At 40.7% G+C, this 20,594-nt stretch overlaps 1 protein-coding gene across 2 annotated transcripts in view; it reads left to right on the forward strand.

The window, feature by feature from the left end:
- Positions 1-4,527: 4,527 nt before the first annotated feature.
- Positions 4,528-20,594, forward strand: part of LOC115169682 (sideroflexin-5) — a 29,719-nt gene continuing 13,652 nt past the window's right edge. Inside the window, exons 1-3 of one of the 2 annotated variants that reach the window (XM_029725566.1) lie at positions 4,528-4,702; positions 16,861-16,929; positions 17,377-17,454. In XM_029725566.1, coding sequence (XP_029581426.1) covers positions 4,646-4,702; positions 16,861-16,929; positions 17,377-17,454 — 204 coding nt within the window. In that variant the 5' untranslated portion in view covers positions 4,528-4,645. Of the gene's footprint in view, positions 4,703-16,860; positions 16,930-17,376; positions 17,455-17,917; positions 17,945-20,594 lie in introns of those variants that run through there. The other variant, XM_029725574.1, reaches the window with a different exon arrangement.

Below are 20,594 nucleotides of genomic sequence, written 5' to 3' on the forward strand. Positions count from 1 at the left end.
CCTCGCCGATAACAAGCATACCCATAACATGATGCAGCCACCACCATGCTTGACAATATGAAGAGTGGTACTCAGTGATGTGTTGGATTTGCCCCAAACATAATGCTTTGTTTTCAGGAAAAAGTTAATTTGTTTGCCACATGTTTTTGCAGTTTTACTTTAGTGCCTTATTGCAAACAGGCTGCATGTTTTTGAATATTTGTATTCTGTACAGGCTTCCTTCTTTTCACTCTGTCAATTAGGTTAGCATTGTGGAGTAACTACAATGTTGTTGATCCATCCTCAGTTTTCTCCTATCACAGCCATTAAACTCTAACTGTTTAAAAGTCACCATTGACCTCATGGTGAAATCCCTGAGCGGTTTCCTTACTTATCGCTGCCTCAATTTATGGAATATGCCAAAACTTTGGAGATAACAATAGATGCAGGGCTGCCAACCTTTGAAGAAAGCTTGGAGTGAGATTTGCTATGTGAATTTCATTGACCCCTGGCACAACCCCTAGATGGGGGACTGGGTGTCCTCCCCCAGGAAAATGTTACTGTTTAAAAAACTAATTTCCACATATTTTGACATGGCTTAGGCCTATGACCAGGGTGGAAAATGTTCTAATAAAAACCACAGGTCAGGTGTATTTAGGATGCTTAGAACATTAAATGAACACTCATAATTCGACGACTTTGTTGCTTACTAAATTGAAAGTATGCTAATATTTTTTTAAATATATTTTTAGGTGGTTTGACACTTTAAATTCTAGAAACAGTGGGAAGGTTAGAAGCAGGGATTGATCCCTGTTCTCAGGTGGAAAGTTGTATGAGACACATGCTGGGGGGTGTTACCACTACAAGGCTCTGCACAGGAAAAGTTAATGTTGATGGCATTCTGCTTGTCCATAGACTGCTTTCAAGGTAAGGACGCAAATACTTGGTATTTGTCATTTGGGTGAAGAAATCCTGTTCAATTTCCAGGAAGGTTGGCCACGACTTCTGTTTCCCACATGCTTGGTGTTTGAAAATGTTTTTGTTATAACAATTCATTTCTCAATAACCCAACCTTCAAGAAACATTTAATGAATATCAATATTCACGTAGTTTATGCCTACTAGTTGAAAATTCTTGCCATTATTTTACTCTACATAGACAAAATATGACGTGTTTGAGTTGTGAGTCCCCCTACCATTTCTGCCTAGCATGTGCATAATACAAAAACGTAAAAAATTACATTTGATTCCAGGAGCATTTAATATCCAATGCTTATTGGTATGACATTCAAAACTGTCCATTAATGGCTGCAATAATACATAGCCTCATAAAACTCATTTTAAAAAGACCCAAATTGTTAAGAATTGTTCCACTGATCAGACTAAATCATGTAAATAGATAATAAAATCTCCTGAAGACAAGATGACATATCTGCCCCTACACCCTAACCAAATGATTTATTGTCCCCTCTAGAATCAAACATACACATTTCGGTTCACAGTCTGTTTGACAAATTATTTTCATAGAATCCGGTCACCCTACCAAACTTCCACGCTAAAACATACTGTAGATCTGTCTGCTGTCTTTTCGTTGTCACAGCCATGCTAAAACATACTGCTCGTTGTTAAAGCCTAAAAGGTTACATGGTTAATCTGGCGTCTGCATTGGCACTGTAGCATTTATGGTGATACGGCCTCTGCAGAAGTCAGGGCATTCATACATATTGCGTTTAGCGGAGCTGTTGTCAAGGAAGTGAGTTTGCGTTAAACAGGACCTCCCACCCCCACCTACCCTCAACCAATCATGTCAATGCGGAGTTATACTTAACTATTAGGAGCCCTCCACATTGTTCCAAAATTTGGGAGGCCACGGGGACCGCATGCCAATGGAGGCTCCGCGATTTGCGTCATATGGAGCCTCAGACCACACTTTCAGATCAAGCATGAATAAGCTTTTATCTAAATGCCAATCACCAAACGAGGGGACTAATGCAAGTGTGAATTCAATCGATTTCAGTACATGCTGTCAAAGGGCTGCATTCAGCAATAGGGACGGGAGTAAGAGTAACCTACTTTTGTTGACAACATCTTTTTACTCTAATGTTGAGGGGCGTTTCTTTAAAACATGCATCCAATCCCCTTGATCCCTTACATAACAAGATCATTCATATTCTTAAATGTGCTGCGGTTCACAGTGCTGTGGCAAGACAGGACAACGATAGAGATTCCAATCGTGATGATGTTAAATTGAAGGCGCAGATGCTCCGACTTCAAAACGATTTGGAGCACAGTTGAAAAGGTTAACGGGCTGACTGTACAATGTACTAATTCTAAAAATAAAAGCACTACTTTTCAAAGCTTGAGATAAATTATAATACATTTCCAAAGCAATTTTTTTTAATGTAATTTTTTATTTAGAATAATTTTTCAGTGTATATATATATATATATATATATATATAGAGAGAGAGAGCGAGAGAGTGGTGCTGGAGGGGATGGCTGCTGTTTTACGGCTCCTAACCAACTGTGCTATTTTCTTCGTTTTTTCACGTTGTTTGAAACTTATTTTGTACATAATGTTGCTGCTACCATATGACCGAAAATAACTTCGCAGCCGTCTATTTACCACCACTAACCGATGCTGGCACTAAGACCGCACTCAACGAGCTGTATAAGGCCATAAGCAAACAAGAAAATTCTCATCCAAAAGCGGCACTCCTAGTGGCCCGGGGACTTTAATGCAGGCAAACTTAAATCCGTTTTACCTAATTTCTACCAGCATGTCACATGTGCAACCAGAGGAAAGAAAATCCTAGACCACACACACAAAGATGCATACAAAGCTCTCCCTCGCCCTCCATTTGGCAAATCTGACCATAATTCTATCCTCCTGGTTCCTGCTTACAAGCAAAAACTAAAGCAGGAAGTACCAGTGACTCGCTCAATACGGAAGTGGTCAGATGATGCGGATGCTACACTACAGGACTGTTTTGCTAGCACAGACTGGAATATGTTCCGGGATTCCTCCAATGGCATTGAGGAGTATACCACCTTAGTCATCGACTTCATCAATAAGTGCATCGACAACGTCGTCCCCACAGTGACCGTATGTACATATCCCAACCAGAAGCCATGGATTACAGGCAACATCTGCATCGAGCTAAAGTCTAGAGCTGCTGCTTTCAAGGAGTGGGACACTAATCCGGACGCTTATAATAAATCCCACTACTCCCTCAAACGAACCATCAGACAGGCAAAGCATCAATACAGGATTAAGATTGAATCCTACTACACCGTCTCTGATGTTCGTCGGATGTGGTAGGGCTATAAAAACTATTACGGACTACAAAGTGAAACCCAGCCGCGAGCTGCCCAGTGACGAGAGCCTACTGGACGAGCTAAATGCATTTTATGCTCGCTTCGAGGCAAGCAACACTGAAGCATGCATGAGAGCACCAGCTGTTCCCGGACGACTGTGTGATAACGCTCTCAGTAGCCGACGTGAGCAAGACCTTTAAATAGGTCAACATTCACAAAGCCGCGTGGCCAGACGGATTAGCAGGACGTGTACTCAAAGCATGCGCGGACCAACTGGCAAGTGTCTTCACTGACATTTTCAACCTCTCCCTAACCGAGTCTAATACCTACATGTTTCAAGCAGACCAGCATAGTCCCTGTGCCCAAGGAAGCGAAGGTAACCTGCCTAAATGATTACCGCACCATAGCACTCACGCCATAGCACTCACATCAACAGCATCATCCTGGATACCCTAGACCCACTTCAATTTGCATACCGCCCCAAAAGACCCACAGATGACGCAATCTCTATCGCACTCACTCCACACTGTCCTTTCCCACCTGGACAAAAGGAACACCTATGTGAGAATGCTATTCATTGACTACAGCTCAGTGTTCAACACCATAGTATCCTCAAAGCTCATCACTGAACACCTTCCTCTGCAACTGGATCCTCGATTTCCTGACGGGCCTCCCCCAGGTGGTAAGGGTAGGCAATAACATAATATAATAATGGCCGGAAAGGAGGGAATGGAATGGCATCAAATACATTGAACCCATGTCTTTGATACCATTCCACTGATTCTGCTCCAGCAATTACCACAAGCCAGTCCTCCCCAATTAAGGTGCCACCAACCTCCTGTGGTACAGACAGTGCAACACTGTGCAAGTAAAATTGGGTCAACAGGGGTTCCTCTGAGAATCTATGCAACATATATGAATGACCACACCACAAGAGCCATTATGCAACCTCTCAACTGATCAGTTCTTTGGGATGTGTAGTCATCTTGACTGACTTTGTTTGTGTAACGCGACGTGACAGAAACTACACCTCCCATGTAACATCGCGATTCATCGCTTCACTCGTTTCACTGGGTTTCCACAGTCAAAGTCAAAATGTACTATATTGTAACAACTAATGAAAACTAAAAATTGCTTTTGGTCTTAATTAAAGGTTAGGCATAAGGTTAGCAGTGTGGTTAAGGTTAGGTTTAAAATCCCATTTCAATTAAAAAGATAATTTGTAGAAATAGGCGGAGTTTATGACTGTGGTTGTAGTAACTAGTGACAACCGTTTCACTGGGAGTAGTTCACTACTTAAAAATCCAGTTTCATGATTCACTTCATTAATAAATAAACTGATTCGCTGTCATGGCGCAATATGCAGCCTGTCCTGCGTTCCAGCTTGGAAGACCTCGATATGATCAGGTAAAGGATATTTTTTTACTAATCACATTGTTATCTCTGAAAAGGGTGCAAAGCGCATCATCTTTGCAGATCTCCGACCTGTTCCTGCGAGCGCATTGTTATGCTCGCTGCTTTTTACTTTGTAGCGAAAGTTGCCTCTGATGTCCGCACGAAAAATGTTTTTGTCTTTGTAGTGCAATTTCTCTTTATGCTCAGTGTAAATGCATGAAAGTATGCTACTTTCTTGGAATTAACAAGTAGCGGGGATGTGTTTCGGAGTTGATAGCAGGGTTGGCCGCCCCAGTGTAGCTAGATACTGAAGCTTCTTCATCAATGCTTTGCGGACATCCAACGTGGTCTCAGAGCATTTCGTATTATTCTGTACGTATATCCGAGATACTTAATGTAGAAAGCTGTGTTTCATAGAGCCCCACAGTGGAGGTGTGATAATACCCATTTTGTGTAGGCTTACCCCTGTGACGTTTTGATAACCATGTAAATCTCTCTCGGACAAGGTGACTTATCAATATATTCGGCTCTATTTACTCTCAGATTTGAAAATGCTAAATAGCCTCAAAGTAGACCTCATGCAAGACTACAAATCCCGGCAAGCTCCTGATACCTTTGCTAAGAGGTATTGGGTCAATTTAAAACTTGCACAAGACAGTTAACAGAATTGTCAATTTAAAGAAATGTAGCCAACTTATTCATTACTAAATTTAGCTAACATTTAGATAGTTAATCCAGAGATTTTTACCTTTGCCTCGATTCTGCAGTCTAGTCCAGATCATGGCATTTGTAGTTTTTTTATGATAGCCACATAAGCAGCTAATTAGAATTTCATTTTGAGGAGTTAAATACAGGAGAATATATTGATGAGTTTCACACAGTTATCAAAACGTCCCGCCAGGGTAAGGCCACATGAAACACAGCCCTTATTTTAAGTTTAAAAAAAAAAAAAAAAAGAATGGTGGAAAAACAATTGAAACCATTTCCTTGTTTGACTGCTAGGTTTTATGGGTATTATGACTGGTACTGTGGTACTTTATGGTATGTATTCATTTGTGGATGTCCATCATCCATTTTGTATGATATGTCAAGAATTACAATTCATATGATATGTTACGAATTACAATTTGTACAATATGTTATACGTTTGCATAAAGTACAGCATATTATGAATTTGAAAAACGTATAATATGTTACAAATTCCAATGTGTTGTGGTTAACATTAGCTAGCTCTAGGGGTCAGTCAGGTGTTAAGGTTAGCTGTTAGGTTAAAGGATCAGTGGAAGGGTTAGCTAAAAGGGTTAGGGTTAGGTGAAGGGTTAGCTGACGAGATTCCAACACGCAACCTTTGGGTTGCTAGATGTCCACGTTATACGCCCACCCATCCAACTTGACCATCCCCCCTCCTTTCATTTTTGCCATAAGTAACCTTCTATCTTTATGTAACCATACCAAATGTAACATATCATACTGATTTGAGTGTCCTGGATTTATGTTTACTATGTTACATCTAGTCTATGAGACCAGTCTGGGACATCCTATGGCCATAATAATTATAGAGAGGGAGGAGGAGTCTGTCTGCTCTGTCTGCAAGCACTTTGTTTTCAGGATTCATGTTCACTCAATTATTTTAAGTTTTGTTTTACTATTGACAGTTACAGCTGATTTAAGGGATTGTATATCAATTCGCTTTCCTTAAATATTTGTCATCTGATCTGTTCGTTTCGGTCTCTGAATTGTTTAATCAAACTTTTTGCAGCCAGCTCCTGATATCAGGGCATACAAACTACAATCTCTGTCCTGAATGAACCTATTGCGCATGTGCGCCCAGCATTTATTACACCTTAGTAGACTGCACCTAATATAGAATAGAACAGCCAAAATAGAATAGCTTTATTCTTACTTCTTATGTGACATCCGGAATAGATTTCTACATTAGTGCAGTTTTATGTCTAGCACAAACTCAAACTTTCAAGAGGGATAAAAAGTGACATTTAAGAATGTAGCTTATGTACACTGAACAAAAATATCAATGCAACAATTTCTAAGATTTTACAGTTCATATAAGGAATCAGTCAATTGAAATAAATAAATTAGGCCCTAATATATGGATTTCGCATGATTGGGAATACAGATATGCATCTGTTGGTCACAAATACGTTTAAAAAAAATGGGCCTCAGGATCTTGTCACAGTATCTCTGTGCATTCAAATTTCCGTCGATAAAATGCAATTGTGTTCGTTGCCTGTAGCTTATTCCTGCCTGCTTATACCATAACCCCAAGAGGTTGGAGGTGGCTTATGGTAGAGAAATTAATGTACAATTCTCTGGCAACAGCTCTGGTGGACATTCCTGCACTCAGAATGTCAATTGCACGCTCCCTCAACCTGAGACATCTTTGGTATTGTGTTGTGACAAAACTGCACATTTTAGACTGACCTGTTATTGTCCCCAGCACAAGGTGCACCCATGTAATGATCATTCTGTTTAATCAGCTTCTTGATATTCTACACCTGTCAGGTGGATGGATTATCTTGGCAAATAATAAATGCTCACTAACAGGGATCCAAACACATTTGTGCACAATTTGAGAGAAACAAGCTTTTTGTACGTATGGAAAATTTCTGGGATCTTTTATTTTAGCTCATGAAACATGGGACCAACACTTTACATGTTGCGTTTTATATTTTTGTTCAGTATTAGAAGGCTCTTCATTTTCCTAAACAATTTTTTCCCCCCTTCCACCCATTTTAAATATGTTTAGCGAAAAACACTTTAATTTCTGATTTTTGTAGGATATTATGCATCTTCCAAACTTTGTTTTCTAAATCAGACAGTGAAGCTCCTAAGAGTCTGGGTTATCTCATATTACAATTTCTGTCTGTCCTTCTCTTTAGCACATCCGTCAAAATGTCCATCCTGTGAAGTGATTATGCACTTGCAGTGGTCAACCAGACCGATAATGTGACCTTCACGTTGGCTCAAATTGCAACTCTGTTTTTGGAAACCGTTCACGACCGTTGGCAATTAATGAGATTAAAAGGTCTGTAACCTCACTTGTAATTGGCCTTCTGTATAGTGGAATTATGTGTTCGAGGCTAGCCTATATTAAAACCGCTGTGAATGCAATATTATGTTATAAGGAAATGATTTACCTGCTGAAATAGTAAAGCACAAAATCCAAAGAAAGTCTCATTTGTTATTGTCTGGCCATCTTTATTGCCTTCAATAACCTTGTTCAATAACAAGAAGCCAATCAATAAGGGACACTTGCCCCTTCTCTTGGAACCAACCCAATCCCTCACAGATAACTGATGATAGTAATTTTTATCAGGATATTGCATGGCACCAAGTAGTCTCTTCTCAGCGCCAAGAGGCTTAATAACAGTCTATTTAGACTTCCATTTTGCAACCTCTGATGCAATTGCAAAACACAAACAATTTTGTTCATGTGAATTGTTCCAAAAATCATTGAGTCATCCTGCATTTCAAATTTGGAATTTCATCATTACAAGCATCCATTCATATGTCAAACACTGCATTTATCAGTGGGCGATGGACAGTTTCATTTTTTCACAAATAGAACATCCACCTTTTTCTGTGCCCCAAAAACCTTCAGCACAGTAATATGCAGTAACATTTTCAGTTTATTGCATCAAAGCAGTTACAATTAGGCCATCTCGTGAATCAGCATAAATCTCCCTGTCTCTTATTGCAGCTGCACGTGATACATCTCTGCTAGCTGTGTTTTGTATTCTCTGGTGAGCTGAAGCACATGCATAATTAAAGCGGTCTTCTCACATGGAGCCTGTTCTCTTCACCCAGCCATACAAAACAGAGCTACACATATGGGCTGTGAGGACATTATACAGTCTAGGGGCTGTGAGGACATTATACAGTCTAGGGGCTGTGAGGACACTGAATAATGAAAGGATACACAGATTTACAGAATGGTAGCTACTACGTTCTTCACAATTACATGTCACGAGAGGTTGAGGAGCGTGTTTTAAATTAAAACTGAATATAGGAAAGACAATGATGGAGAAATTAGCTCTCCTGTCCTGCCTTTCGTCGCCTGCCCTTCATAAGTGATAAATGGCTCGAAGGCATCTGATTGAAGCTGAAATGTTTCAGTCCATCTGGTTGCCAAAAAGACTCTTGGCATGCACTGCCATCAGGCCTTTTCAAACTGTTGGCACACAATGTTCAGCCAGGCCCATCTAGTAAGGGGACTGGAAAAGTGATATGCTTCACCACCAAGTAATGACAATTCTGACTGCGGTGGAGAAAATATGCTCAAGTGAAATGCTTACTTACGAGCCCCTAACCAACAGTGCAGTTTCAAAAAATACGGATAAGAATAAGAGATAAAAGTAATTAAAGAGCAGCAGGAAAAAATAACAATATATACAGGAGGGTGCCGGTATAGAGTCAATGTGCGGGGGCACCGGTTAGTTGTGATAGTACGTACATGTAGGTAGAGTTAAAGTGACTATGCATAGATGGGTAGCCATTTGATTAGATGTTCAGGAGTCTTATGGCTTGGGGGTAGAAGCTGTTTAGAAGCCTAATGGACCTGGACTTGGCACTCCAGGACCGCTTGCCTTGTGGTAGCAGAGAGAACAGTCTATGACTAGAGTGGCTGGAGTCTTTGACAATTTTTAGGGCCTTCCTCTGACACCACCTGGTATAGAGGTCCTGGATGGCAGTAAGCTTGGCCCCAGTGATGTACTGGGCCATTCGCACTACCCTCTGTAGTGCCTTGTGGTCGGAGGCCGAGCAGTTGCCATACCAGGCAGTGATGCAACCAGTCAGGATGCTCTCGATGGTGCAGCTGTAGAACCTTTTGAAGGTCTGAGGACCCAGGCCAAATAATTTCAGTCTCCTGAGGGGGAATAGGTTTTGTTGTGCCTGTTTCACGACTGTCATGGTGTGCTTGGACTATGTTAGTTTGTTGGTGATGTGGACCCCAAGGAACTTGAAGCTCTCAACCTGCTCCACTGTAGCCCCGTCGATCAGAATGGGGGCGTGCTCGGTCCTCCTTTTCCTGTAATCTACAATCATCTCCTTTGTCTTGATCACGTTGAGGGAGAGGTTGTTGTCCTGGCACCACACGGCCAGATCTCTGACCTCCTCCCTATAGGCTGTCTCGTTGAAGTCGGTGATCAGGCCTATCACTGTTGTGTCATCGGCAAATTTAATGATGTTGTTGGGGTCGTGCCTGAGTGAACAGGGAGTACAGGAGGGGGCTGAGCACACACCCTTGAGGGGCCCCTGTGTTGAGGATCAGCGTGGTAGATGTGTTGTTACCTTCTGTTACCACCTGGGGGTGGCCCGTTAGGAAGTCCAGGATCCAGTTGCAGAGGGAGGTGTTTAGTCCCAAGGTCCTTAGCTTAGTGATGAGCTTTGAGGGCACTATGGTGTTGAACGCTGAGATGTAGTCAATGAACAGCATTCTCACATAGGTGTTCCTTTTGTCCAGGTGGGAAAGGGCAGTGTGAAGTGCAATAGAGACTGCATCATCTGTGGGTTTTTTTGGGCAGTATACAAATTGGAGTGGGTCTAGGGTTTCTGGGATGATGGTGTTGTGAGCCATGACCAGCCTTTCAAAGCACTTCATAGCTACAGACGTGAGTGCTACGGGTCGGCTACGGGCCCTTTGTAGTCTGTAATTGTTTACAGGCCCTGTCACGTCCGATGAGCGTCAGAGCCGGTGATTCGATCTTAGTCCTATATTGACACTTTGCCTGTTTGATGGTTCGTCGGAGGGCATAGCGGGATTTCTTATAAGCTTCCGGGTTAGAGTCCCGCTCCTTGAAAGCGGCAGCTCTAGCCTTTAGCTCAGTGTGGATGATGCCTGTAACACATGGCTTCTGGTTGGGGTATGTACGTACGGTCACTGTGGGGACGACGTCATCGATGCACTTACTGATGAAGCCAATGACAGATGTGGTGCACTCCTCAATGCCATTGGAGGAATCCCGGAACATATTCCAGTCTGTGCTAGCAAAACAGTCCTGTATCAAATCAAATCAAATTTTATTGGTGACATACACATGGTTAGCAGATGTTAATGCGAGTGTAGCAAAATTCTTGTGCTTCTAGTTCCGACCGTGCAGTAATATCTAACAATTTCACAACCACTACCTTATACACACAAGTGTAAAGGAATGAATAAGAATATGTACATATAAATATATGGATGAGTGATGGCTGCAGTAGATGGTATAGAGTACAGTATATACATATGAGATGAGTAATGTAGGGTATGTAAACATTATATAAAGTGGCATTGTTTAATGTGACTAGTGATACATTTATTACATCCAATTTTTTATTATTAAAGTGGCTAGAGATTTGAGTCAGTATGTTGGCAGCAGCCACTCAATGTTAGTGATGGCTGTTTAACAGTCTGATGGCCTTGATAGAAGCTGTTTTTCAGTCTCTCGGTCCTAGCTTTGATGCACCTGTACTGACCTCGCCTTCTGGATGATAGCGGGGTGAACAGGCAGTGGCTCGGGTGGTTGTTGTCCTTGATGATCTTTTTGGCCTTCCTGTGACATCGGGTGGTGTAGGTGTCCTGGAGGGCAGGTAGTTTGCCCCCGGTGATACGTTGTGCAGACCTCACTACCCTCTGGAGAGCCTTACGGTTGTGGGCGGAGCAGTTGTCGTACCAGGCAGTGATACCGCCCGACAGGATGCTCTCGATTGTGCATCTGTAAAAGTTTGAGTTTTTGGTGACAAGCCAAATTTCTTCAGCCTCCTGAGGTTGAAGAGGCGCTGTTGCGCTTTCTTCACCATGCTGTCTGTGTTGGTGGATCATTTCAGTTTGTCCGTGATGTGTACGCCGAGGAACTTAAAACTTTCCACCTTCTCCACTACTGTCCCATCGATGTGGATAAGGGGTGCTCCCTCTGCTGTTTCCTGAAGTCCACGATCTGTAGCTTAGCATCTGCTTCATCTGACCACTTTTTTAAAAAATGTATCTAGTCACTGGTGCTTCCTGCTGTAATTTTTGCTTGTAAGCAGGAATCAGGAGGATGGAATTATGGTCAGATTTGCCAAATGGAGTATAGGTGGTGGTCCAGAGTTATTTTCCCTCTGGTTGCACATTTAACATGCTGATGGAAATTTGGTAAAACTGATATAAGTTTCCCTGCATTAAAGTCCCCGGCTACTAGAAGCACCGCCTCTAGGTGAGCATTTTCTTGTTTGCTTATGGCGGAATACAGCTCATTCAATGCTATCTTGGTGCCAGCCTCTGACTGTGGTGGTATGTAAACAGCTACAAATAATATAGATGAAAACTCTCTCGGTAGATAGTGTGGTCTGCAGCTTGTCATGAGAAACTCTATCTCAGGTGAGCAATAGCTCGAGACTGCCTTAGATATTGTGCAACAGCTGTTGTTTTCAGAAATACAGTTGAAGTCGGATGTTTACATACACCTTAGTCAAATACATTTAAACTCAGTTTTTCACAATTCCTGACATTTAATCTTAGTAAAAATTCCCTGTCTTAGGTCAGTTAGGATCACCACTTTATTTTAAGAATGTGAAATGACAGAATAATAATAGAGTGTGATATATTTCATCAGTGGGCCACAATAAGTTGGGTGAATTTTGGCCCATTCCTCCTGACAGAGCTGGTGTAACTGAGTCAGGTTTGTAGGCCTCCTTGTTCGCACACGCTTTTACAGTTCTGCCCACATATTTTCTATAGGATTGAGGTCAGGGCTTTGTGATGGCCACTCCAATACCTTGATTTTGTTGTCCTTAAGCCATTTTGCCACAACTTTGGAAGTATGCTTGGGGTCATTGTCCATTTGGAAGACCCATTTGCGACCAAGCTTTAACTTCCTGACTGATGTCTTGAGATGTTGCTTCAATATATCCACATCATTTTCCTACCTCATGATGCAATCTATTTTGTGAAGTGCACCAGTCCCTCCTGCAGCAAAGCACCCCCACAACATGATGCTGCCACCCCCGTGCTTCACTGTTGGGATGGTGTTCTTCAGCTTGCAAGCCTCCCCTTATTCCTCCAAACATAACGATGGTTATTATTGCCAAACAGTTTTATTTTTGTTTCATCACACCAGAGGACATTTACACAAAAAGTATGATCTTTGTCCCCATGTGCAGTTGCAAATCGTAGTCTAAGTTTTTTATGGCAGTTTTAGAGCAGTGGCTTCTTCCTTGCTGAGCGACCTTTCAGGTTGTGTCGTTTTGTTTTACTGTGGATATAGATACTTTTGTACCGGTTTCCTACAGCATCTTCACAAGGTCTTTTACTGTTGTTCTGTGATTGATTTACACTTTTCGCACCAAAGTACATTCATCTCTAATAGACAGAACACGTGTCCTTCCTGAGCGGTATGACGGGTGCGTGGTCCCATGGTGTTTATACTTGCGTACTATTGTTTGTACAGATGAACATGGTACCTTCAGGCTTTTGGAAATTGCTCCCAAGGATGAACCAGACTTGTGGAGGTCTACAATGTTTTTTCTGAGGTCTTGGCTGAATTCTTTTGATTTTCCCATGATGTCAAGCAAAGAGGCATTGAGTTTGAAGGTAGGCCTTGAAAAACATCCACAGGTACACCTCCAATTGACTCAAATGATGTCAATTAGCTTATCAGAAGCTTCTAAAGCCATGACATAATTTTCTGGAATTTTCCAAGCTGTTTAAAGGCACAGTCAACTTAATGTATGTAAACTTCTGACCCACTAGAATTGTGATACAGTGAAATAATCTGTGTAAACAATTGTTGAAAAAATTACTTGTCATGCACAAAGTAGATGTCCTAACCAACTTGCCAAAACTATAGTTTTTAACAAATTATTTGTGGAGTGGTTGAAAAATGAGTTTTAATGACTCCAACCTAAGTGTATGTAAACTTCCCACTTCAACTGTACATTGACCGCCGCCCCTTTTCTTACCAGATGCCGCTGTTCTATCCTGCCGGTACATCGTATAACCAGCCAGCTGTATGTTGATATTGTCGTCGGTCAGCCACGACTTCGTGAAGCATAAGATGTTACAGTTTTTAATGTCCCGTTGGTAGTTTAACCTTCCCAGTAACTTGTCCAAAGATTGCTTGTTTGCTAGCAGCTCTTGCGCTGTGTCTTAAGAGTCAACCCACACAGCTGCTCTGTCTTACTTTGTATCCCCTAAACATTAAATCATTGAACTCTACACAACAATTAGCAGGTTAAACACTTTGATTCAATCCACATTAAGTCATGTGAAATGAGATGTTAAGTATTTTGAAGTTGCATTTTGGACAAACAACACGTTAATAAAAAGTGTCTGCTAAATGACTGACTAAAATGTATTTAAGCATTCATAAAGTATTCATAAGCCCTACATGACTTTACAAAGCATCTATAAGTAATGTCATACTACAGAAAGGGTGATTATAAAAAGTCCCTACATCTGGTGCTTTGGAAAATGTGGCATAACCCTTTTGTCACCCTTTGCATAACATGGGATTTTCTTCTGGGTGATTTCTGAGCCATGGGCCATCCATATAGGCCTTATGCTTCATTGAGCCTTAAAAGTGATCTTCTTTAGAGTGGGACCAGATTATTGAAGATGTGCCTATGCAACATTAATGGTCTTCAATAAAGTAAAGTATTGGGTGGTTTGAATTTTGTCCTTCTTGGACCCACCCACTGTTAAAAATGAAGTGCTTTGTAACACTAAAACTAGTGACGACTGAGCTGTCACCACCTTGAGGAGACGAAACCTTGAGGAGACGAAACCTTAACGTAATGGATGACTGGTGGATCGCATTGAGCCCTGGACTGAAGTTTTGTATGACTGCTACTGCTGACATTAGCAGTCATTGCTTGTATTGTTTTCCCATGAATGTCAAACATAATACCATATTTCTGTAGATTTAAGAATATTAATATGATAAATACCTTACAGATCTTTGAACTGTCTTACTTTATCAATATAAAAATGTGAAAGACCTATTAATGCTATGTAATTTTGATAATCTGAAAAGATAAAGCACTTGAAGTGTGAAAATCATGTTTTGTAATTATTATCCTGGACAAACGTTGTAATTTTTGTTTTCACAAAAATATATTTTCTTGTGTCCTTTGTTTGAGCATAATGCTGTACATTTGACCTTTTTGTAATTACTGATGAGTTTATAACCACTTTAAAAGAGCAGGGAATAAACAACAAGAGGAGGGACTCCAATTTACAGTGAAGGGAAACTCCAGGAGAAGGGATCTAATTCTGCACTAGACAGGACTGGAAACGCCACAACAGTGTTTAGGAGCTCAGAAAGAGGAAACGACACCAAAAAGCAACTTATTGTGCACTACACAGGACTCGAAATGCCATAATAATATTTTCATTTCACTGTTAGTCTACACCTGTTGTTTACGAAGGATGTGACATGAAAAGTGATTTATTGAGTCCATATTCAGTCTACTTATCTCAAGTTTGAATCAGCACAACAGTTCAGTCCTGAAGACTGTCTGAGTGGACTAACGCAGTGATTTGACAAACAGGAGACCCGGGTTCACATCCACCTTCTCACATGAATGCCCACTTTACACATGTTACCTCTGCTATAACTTCCATAGTTCTAAACGTCTTGATTGTACCATTATTTATAATCTCGCAATGGGCATAGCAACTGTAGCCTATAATTAGTGTCAAAGTATTAAATTCTTCTTTAAAATGTTGATCAAAATATTTGCTGAAAATCACCATCAATCAACAGTTATGCTATAAAAAACATGAAAACTGTTTGTATGAGAGACAGTCTGCCAAAACATTGTTTTTGTGTTTTGATGCTGCCTTTTTTATTTATTTTTATTTTTTAACTTTTATTTTACTAGGCAAGTCAGTTAAGAACAACTTCTTATTTACAATGATGGTCTACCCCGGCCAAACCCAGACGACGCTGGGCCAATTGTGCGCAGCCCTATGGGACTCCCAGTCATGGCCAGATGTGATATAGCCTGGATTCGAACCAGGGACTGTAGTGACGCCTAAGGCACTGAGATGCAGTGCCTTAGACCACTGCGCCACTCGGGAGTATGCACCATTTTTAAATACACAGAATCACCAAAAAGGGTTTTCACAACTCTCTTAAAAGCACAATTATTCAGATTGAAGAACCACTTTGGGTGTTTCAGAGTACTTCCATTCTGTTTTGAAATACTTATTTACAATGTATTTTCATAACACATACATTTAGTATTTCATAACACATACATTAGATTTACATTCAAACACCAGGTCTCCATTTAGGTGCACTACTTTTCATGGTTTTACTAGACAATGATGGTGTTTTGAGTCTTTCTATTTTAACAGTGCACTCTGCATCACTGACAACGTGCGTAGCTGTTGATGTCCTCTCCCTCTTTTTCCCCCCTGTTATTCTGTGAATGGCTTGCAAGGTTAGCCGACGTAGGCTATGTCAACTGCAGCAGCGTATGTGATCTGTGCATTTGTCAGCACCAGCACCACAAGCCTCACTTTATGCTTATGCTTAAGTGAGTACAGAAAAACTGAAATAATGCGTCGTAGAAATAATTCACATACACTTTATATGTCTGAACTCGGAATCAGAAAGGATTCCCCAAAATAACATTGGGAGCTGTAGTAGAACGTTTATTTTGATTGGCTATTTTGTGCATTTATCAAAACCCAGTCATGTAGATTGATTTCATATGTGTTATGTTAACAAGATTAGTAGGTAAATCATTCTTCTTGCACAGTTTGAATCAAACTATAATATTAATCTGACTATTCACAATGATCATATTATTGTGTGCATACTCAGTGCCGCCCGTGTTCCTATTGGTCAGTATAGTCTCGTAACACCAGCCCACACTACACGATAAAGGCAACAAAAATCGGACACTGCCAGAACTGTCGGAGCCTACGACCTCACGTAAAGTACTTAATCGGCAGACCTAGACACTGTCACACTGAACGAGCCAAGACGTCTGGCAGTCGTTAACAACCTAAGAATTTGCCCACAACTTGGACATTTTGTCTGGGATGGCAAAATCGTGGCATAAGACAGCTAAAATTGTACAAAGGCTTTAACCTATTTACAGAGAGATGGGGTGTTAAGATTTGGTATTACTGTATGACTAGCTCATCAATAATTAACTAGGCTCTTTCTCGCTTCCAGAGTACCTTTCTTGGCCGGCTGAGACACTTTGTAGCGATCATCGACCCCAGCACACTCTTTGTGTCTGAGGTAAGGTACAGTTGAAAACATCCATCCACATAGTGTTTTAATACTTCAGCTATAGTTTTTGGAAGAGATACAAAAAAACGTGGCCTTCCACTGACTTTCTGATTGAATATGAGACTTGGGAACTGTGGCAACAGGAGAATGCCATCCACATTATTCTGTAGATCTGGGATCCAATCTGATAGCACAGGATGGACTTGGAACAGAATTTCTCACACAACAGACAATTTTCCCCACCCCTCAAAGTCCCTATAATTAGCCAAATAATTATAATTATTCGCAAAAAAACAAACAATTTAGACAGGCCCACTAGGCTAAGGATGGACCAACCCATCTGGCATTTTCCAGAACTGCCATTACCTAGTCCTTCTCTAAGATAACACATTAAGAAGAAACCTAATTACCTACTGTTAATTCTCTTGTTGATTCAAATTATTCTTATCTCTCCAGAGACGATTGAGAGAATGCATCAAACTCCTGGAGGATTTTCAACATGGAACACTACCACCTGGAGTTTCAGATCTACAGGTGAGGTTTTAAACGTGGAACACTACCACCTGGAGTTTCAGATCTACAGGTGAGGTTTTAAACGTGGAACACTACCACCTGGAGTTTCAGATCTACAGGTGAGGTTTTAAACGTGGAACACTACCATCTGGAGTTTCAGATCTACAGGTGAGGTTTTAAACGTGGAACACTACCACCTGGAGTTACAGATCTACAGGTGAGGTTTTAAACGTGGAACACTACCACCTGGAGTTTCAGATCTGCAGGTGAGGTTTTAAATGTGGAAAACTACCACCTGGAGTTTCAGATCTACAGGTGAGGTTTTAAACGTGGAACACTACCACCTGGAGTTTCAGATCTACAGGTGAGGTTTTAAACGTGGAACACTACCACCTGGAGTTTCAGATCTACAGGTGAGGTTTTAAACGTGGAACACTACCACCTGGAGTTTCAGATCTACAGGTGAGGTTTTAAACGTGGAACACTACCACCTGGAGTTTCAGATCTACAGGTGAGGTTTTAAACATGGAACACAACTACCTGGAGTTACAGATCTGCAGGTGATGTTTTTTCCATAAAAAAGTCATTTGTCAGTGTTACAGATTATTTACAGTGCCTTAAGAAAGTATTCATACCCCTTCACTTTTTCCACATTTTGTTGTTACAGCCTGAATTTAAAGTGTATTAAAAATTTAGATTTTTGGTCACTGGCCTACACACAATACCCCATAATGTCAAGGTGAAAATATATATTTTTGACATTTTTACAAATTCATTAAAATTGAAAAATGCTGAAATGTATTGAGTTAATAAGTATTCAACCCCTTTATGACAACCATAAATAAGTTCAGGAGTAAACATTTGATAAACAAGTCACATAATAAGTTGCATAGACTCACTCTGAGTGCAATAATAGTGTTCAACATGATTTTTTAATGACTACCTCATCTCTGAACCCGACACATACAATTATCTGTAAGGTCCCTCAGTCGAGCAGTGAATTTCAAACACAGATTCAACCACAAAGACCAGGAAGGTTTTCCAATGCCTCACAAAGAAGGGCACCTATTGGTAGATGTGCAAAATGCTATTATTTACACTTTGGATGGTGTAACAATACACCCAGTTACTACAAAGATACAGGCATCCTTCCTTACTCAGTTGCCAGAGAGGAAGGAAACCGCTCAAGGATTTCACCATGAGGCCAATGGTGACAGTTACAGAGTTTAATGGCTGTGATAGGAGAAAACTGAGGATGGATCAACAACATTTTAGGTACTCCACAATACTAACCTAATTGACAGAGTTAAAAGAAGGAAGATCGTTAAGAATACAAATATTCCAAAACATGCATCCTGTTTGCAAGAAGGCACTAAAGTAATACTGCAAAAAAATTGGCAAAGCAACAGTAGCGACGCATGGGTAAAATCACAGGGGAAGCCAATTCAGGAAAAGAAAGGCGTATTACAACTTATGTGTTGTGATAATTGCGTTGTTTGCTCTATAATTAGTTCATATGCCTTGATGCTGTTATATATAGGCCTAAGGCCGAGACAATAACAAGACAGTGGTAGAATAAATTCAACCACACATTTGTTTCATTACAAAACTGGAGAGCAAAATCTGTCCGGTGAAGTCCACAAAACATGTTGCATGTAACAAACAGTTACATGACTTACAGCATGGTCAAGCAAGGTAATGTTTCGGACTACTAAACAGCTATTGATTTAGAACCATGGAGAGTTACCGGAAGTCACAAAGAAAACAGGAGCTGCCTCGACTATTCCAGCACCTTTTCAACTTCAACATTTCATCCTCTAATCACCTCTGCTTAGTCTAATACAGTGACAACGAAAAGATACCAAAAACTACTTAGTCCAATCAATGTAAGCTAAATATGATGTGGCTGTGCATGGTACTGATTTCTCTGTCTCTCTCTCTCTCTCTCTCTCTGTGTGTGCTTGCATGTAGAAGAAAAAAAACATGTTTACTCACCCTACTTGTAGAGAAACGCCAGTGCCATCTTCTTAATGTTGCCTAAATGGTCTATGACTATGTCATACAGTACACGTGTTTAGTTTTTGTTGTCCTAGGCTACCAGGCAAAAATAGTTGCTCGCTAGCCTAACTTCCTTTCATGGGCAACGATACGCCAGGCCAGTTAACATTAGTATTCTACATCTAGCTACATGTTGAACTTCCATCCTCTCAGGCCAGGATCACAATGTATGGTTGGATCAGAATCAGCATTTTAATCATTGCCCAGTACAGAGAATTAAGTTAAACCACAAGTCCAAATCTCCATCCATGGTTAATTTAGGAAAGGGATGATTTTAGCTAGCTAGCCACCAGAGGACAACAACACAACGAGATGCAACAATTCAAGTTTTTTTCTATCAATAATGACGTTTTGGCTTGTGATGTAATTGGTCTGAAGCCAAATCCAAACTGACGTCCCTTGACCCCTTTTTTTTAAAATATTTTTTTTTTGTGGCAGGACCATTCACAGCTGAGATTACTCAGTTTAGCTCAATGCTTATTGGCTTATTTGTTCGTTTGTTTTTTTTTTATCAAGGGAGCCCAAATGCTCGCTGGCTTCCCTTGCATACAATGCTACGGAGGCAACAATGTCATACTCTTTCTGACCAGACAGCTTCAGATAGATACCCTACACATACTGAGACAGAGGAGCGCTGTTTCGTTTGCTCTGATGCTTTCTCCGGTAAGATACATTAAGCAGCCTCTTGTGAATTGATGGAAATGTATGGAATACAGAGAGACGAAATATACATTATTTTGTATTTTTTTTTCTTTTTGTTTTGGAATTTTTTGGGGAAGCCTGGCTTCCCTTGGCATCCATGAATACATGCCACTGCAAAGCAATTCACTTTTTGTCCTAAATTCAAAACTGATTGGCTGGGCCTTGCTCCAAGGTTTGGAACTGGCTGCCAAGTGAGTGGGCCTATGCCCACCCATGGCTGCACACCTGCCCAGTCATGTGAGATCCATAGATTAGGGCCCAATGAATTTATTTAAATCGACTGATATCCTTAGATGAACTGTAACTCTGTAAAATCTTTTGAAAGTTTTGCATGTTGCGTTTTATGTTTTTATTCAGCTGAAAATGGTTGTCTACCAATTTGACAGAGCTTGGGCAAATGT

This window comes from Salmo trutta, chromosome 3 (assembly GCF_901001165.1).
Source record: "Salmo trutta chromosome 3, fSalTru1.1, whole genome shotgun sequence".
Classification (NCBI taxonomy): domain Eukaryota; kingdom Metazoa; phylum Chordata; class Actinopteri; order Salmoniformes; family Salmonidae; genus Salmo; species Salmo trutta.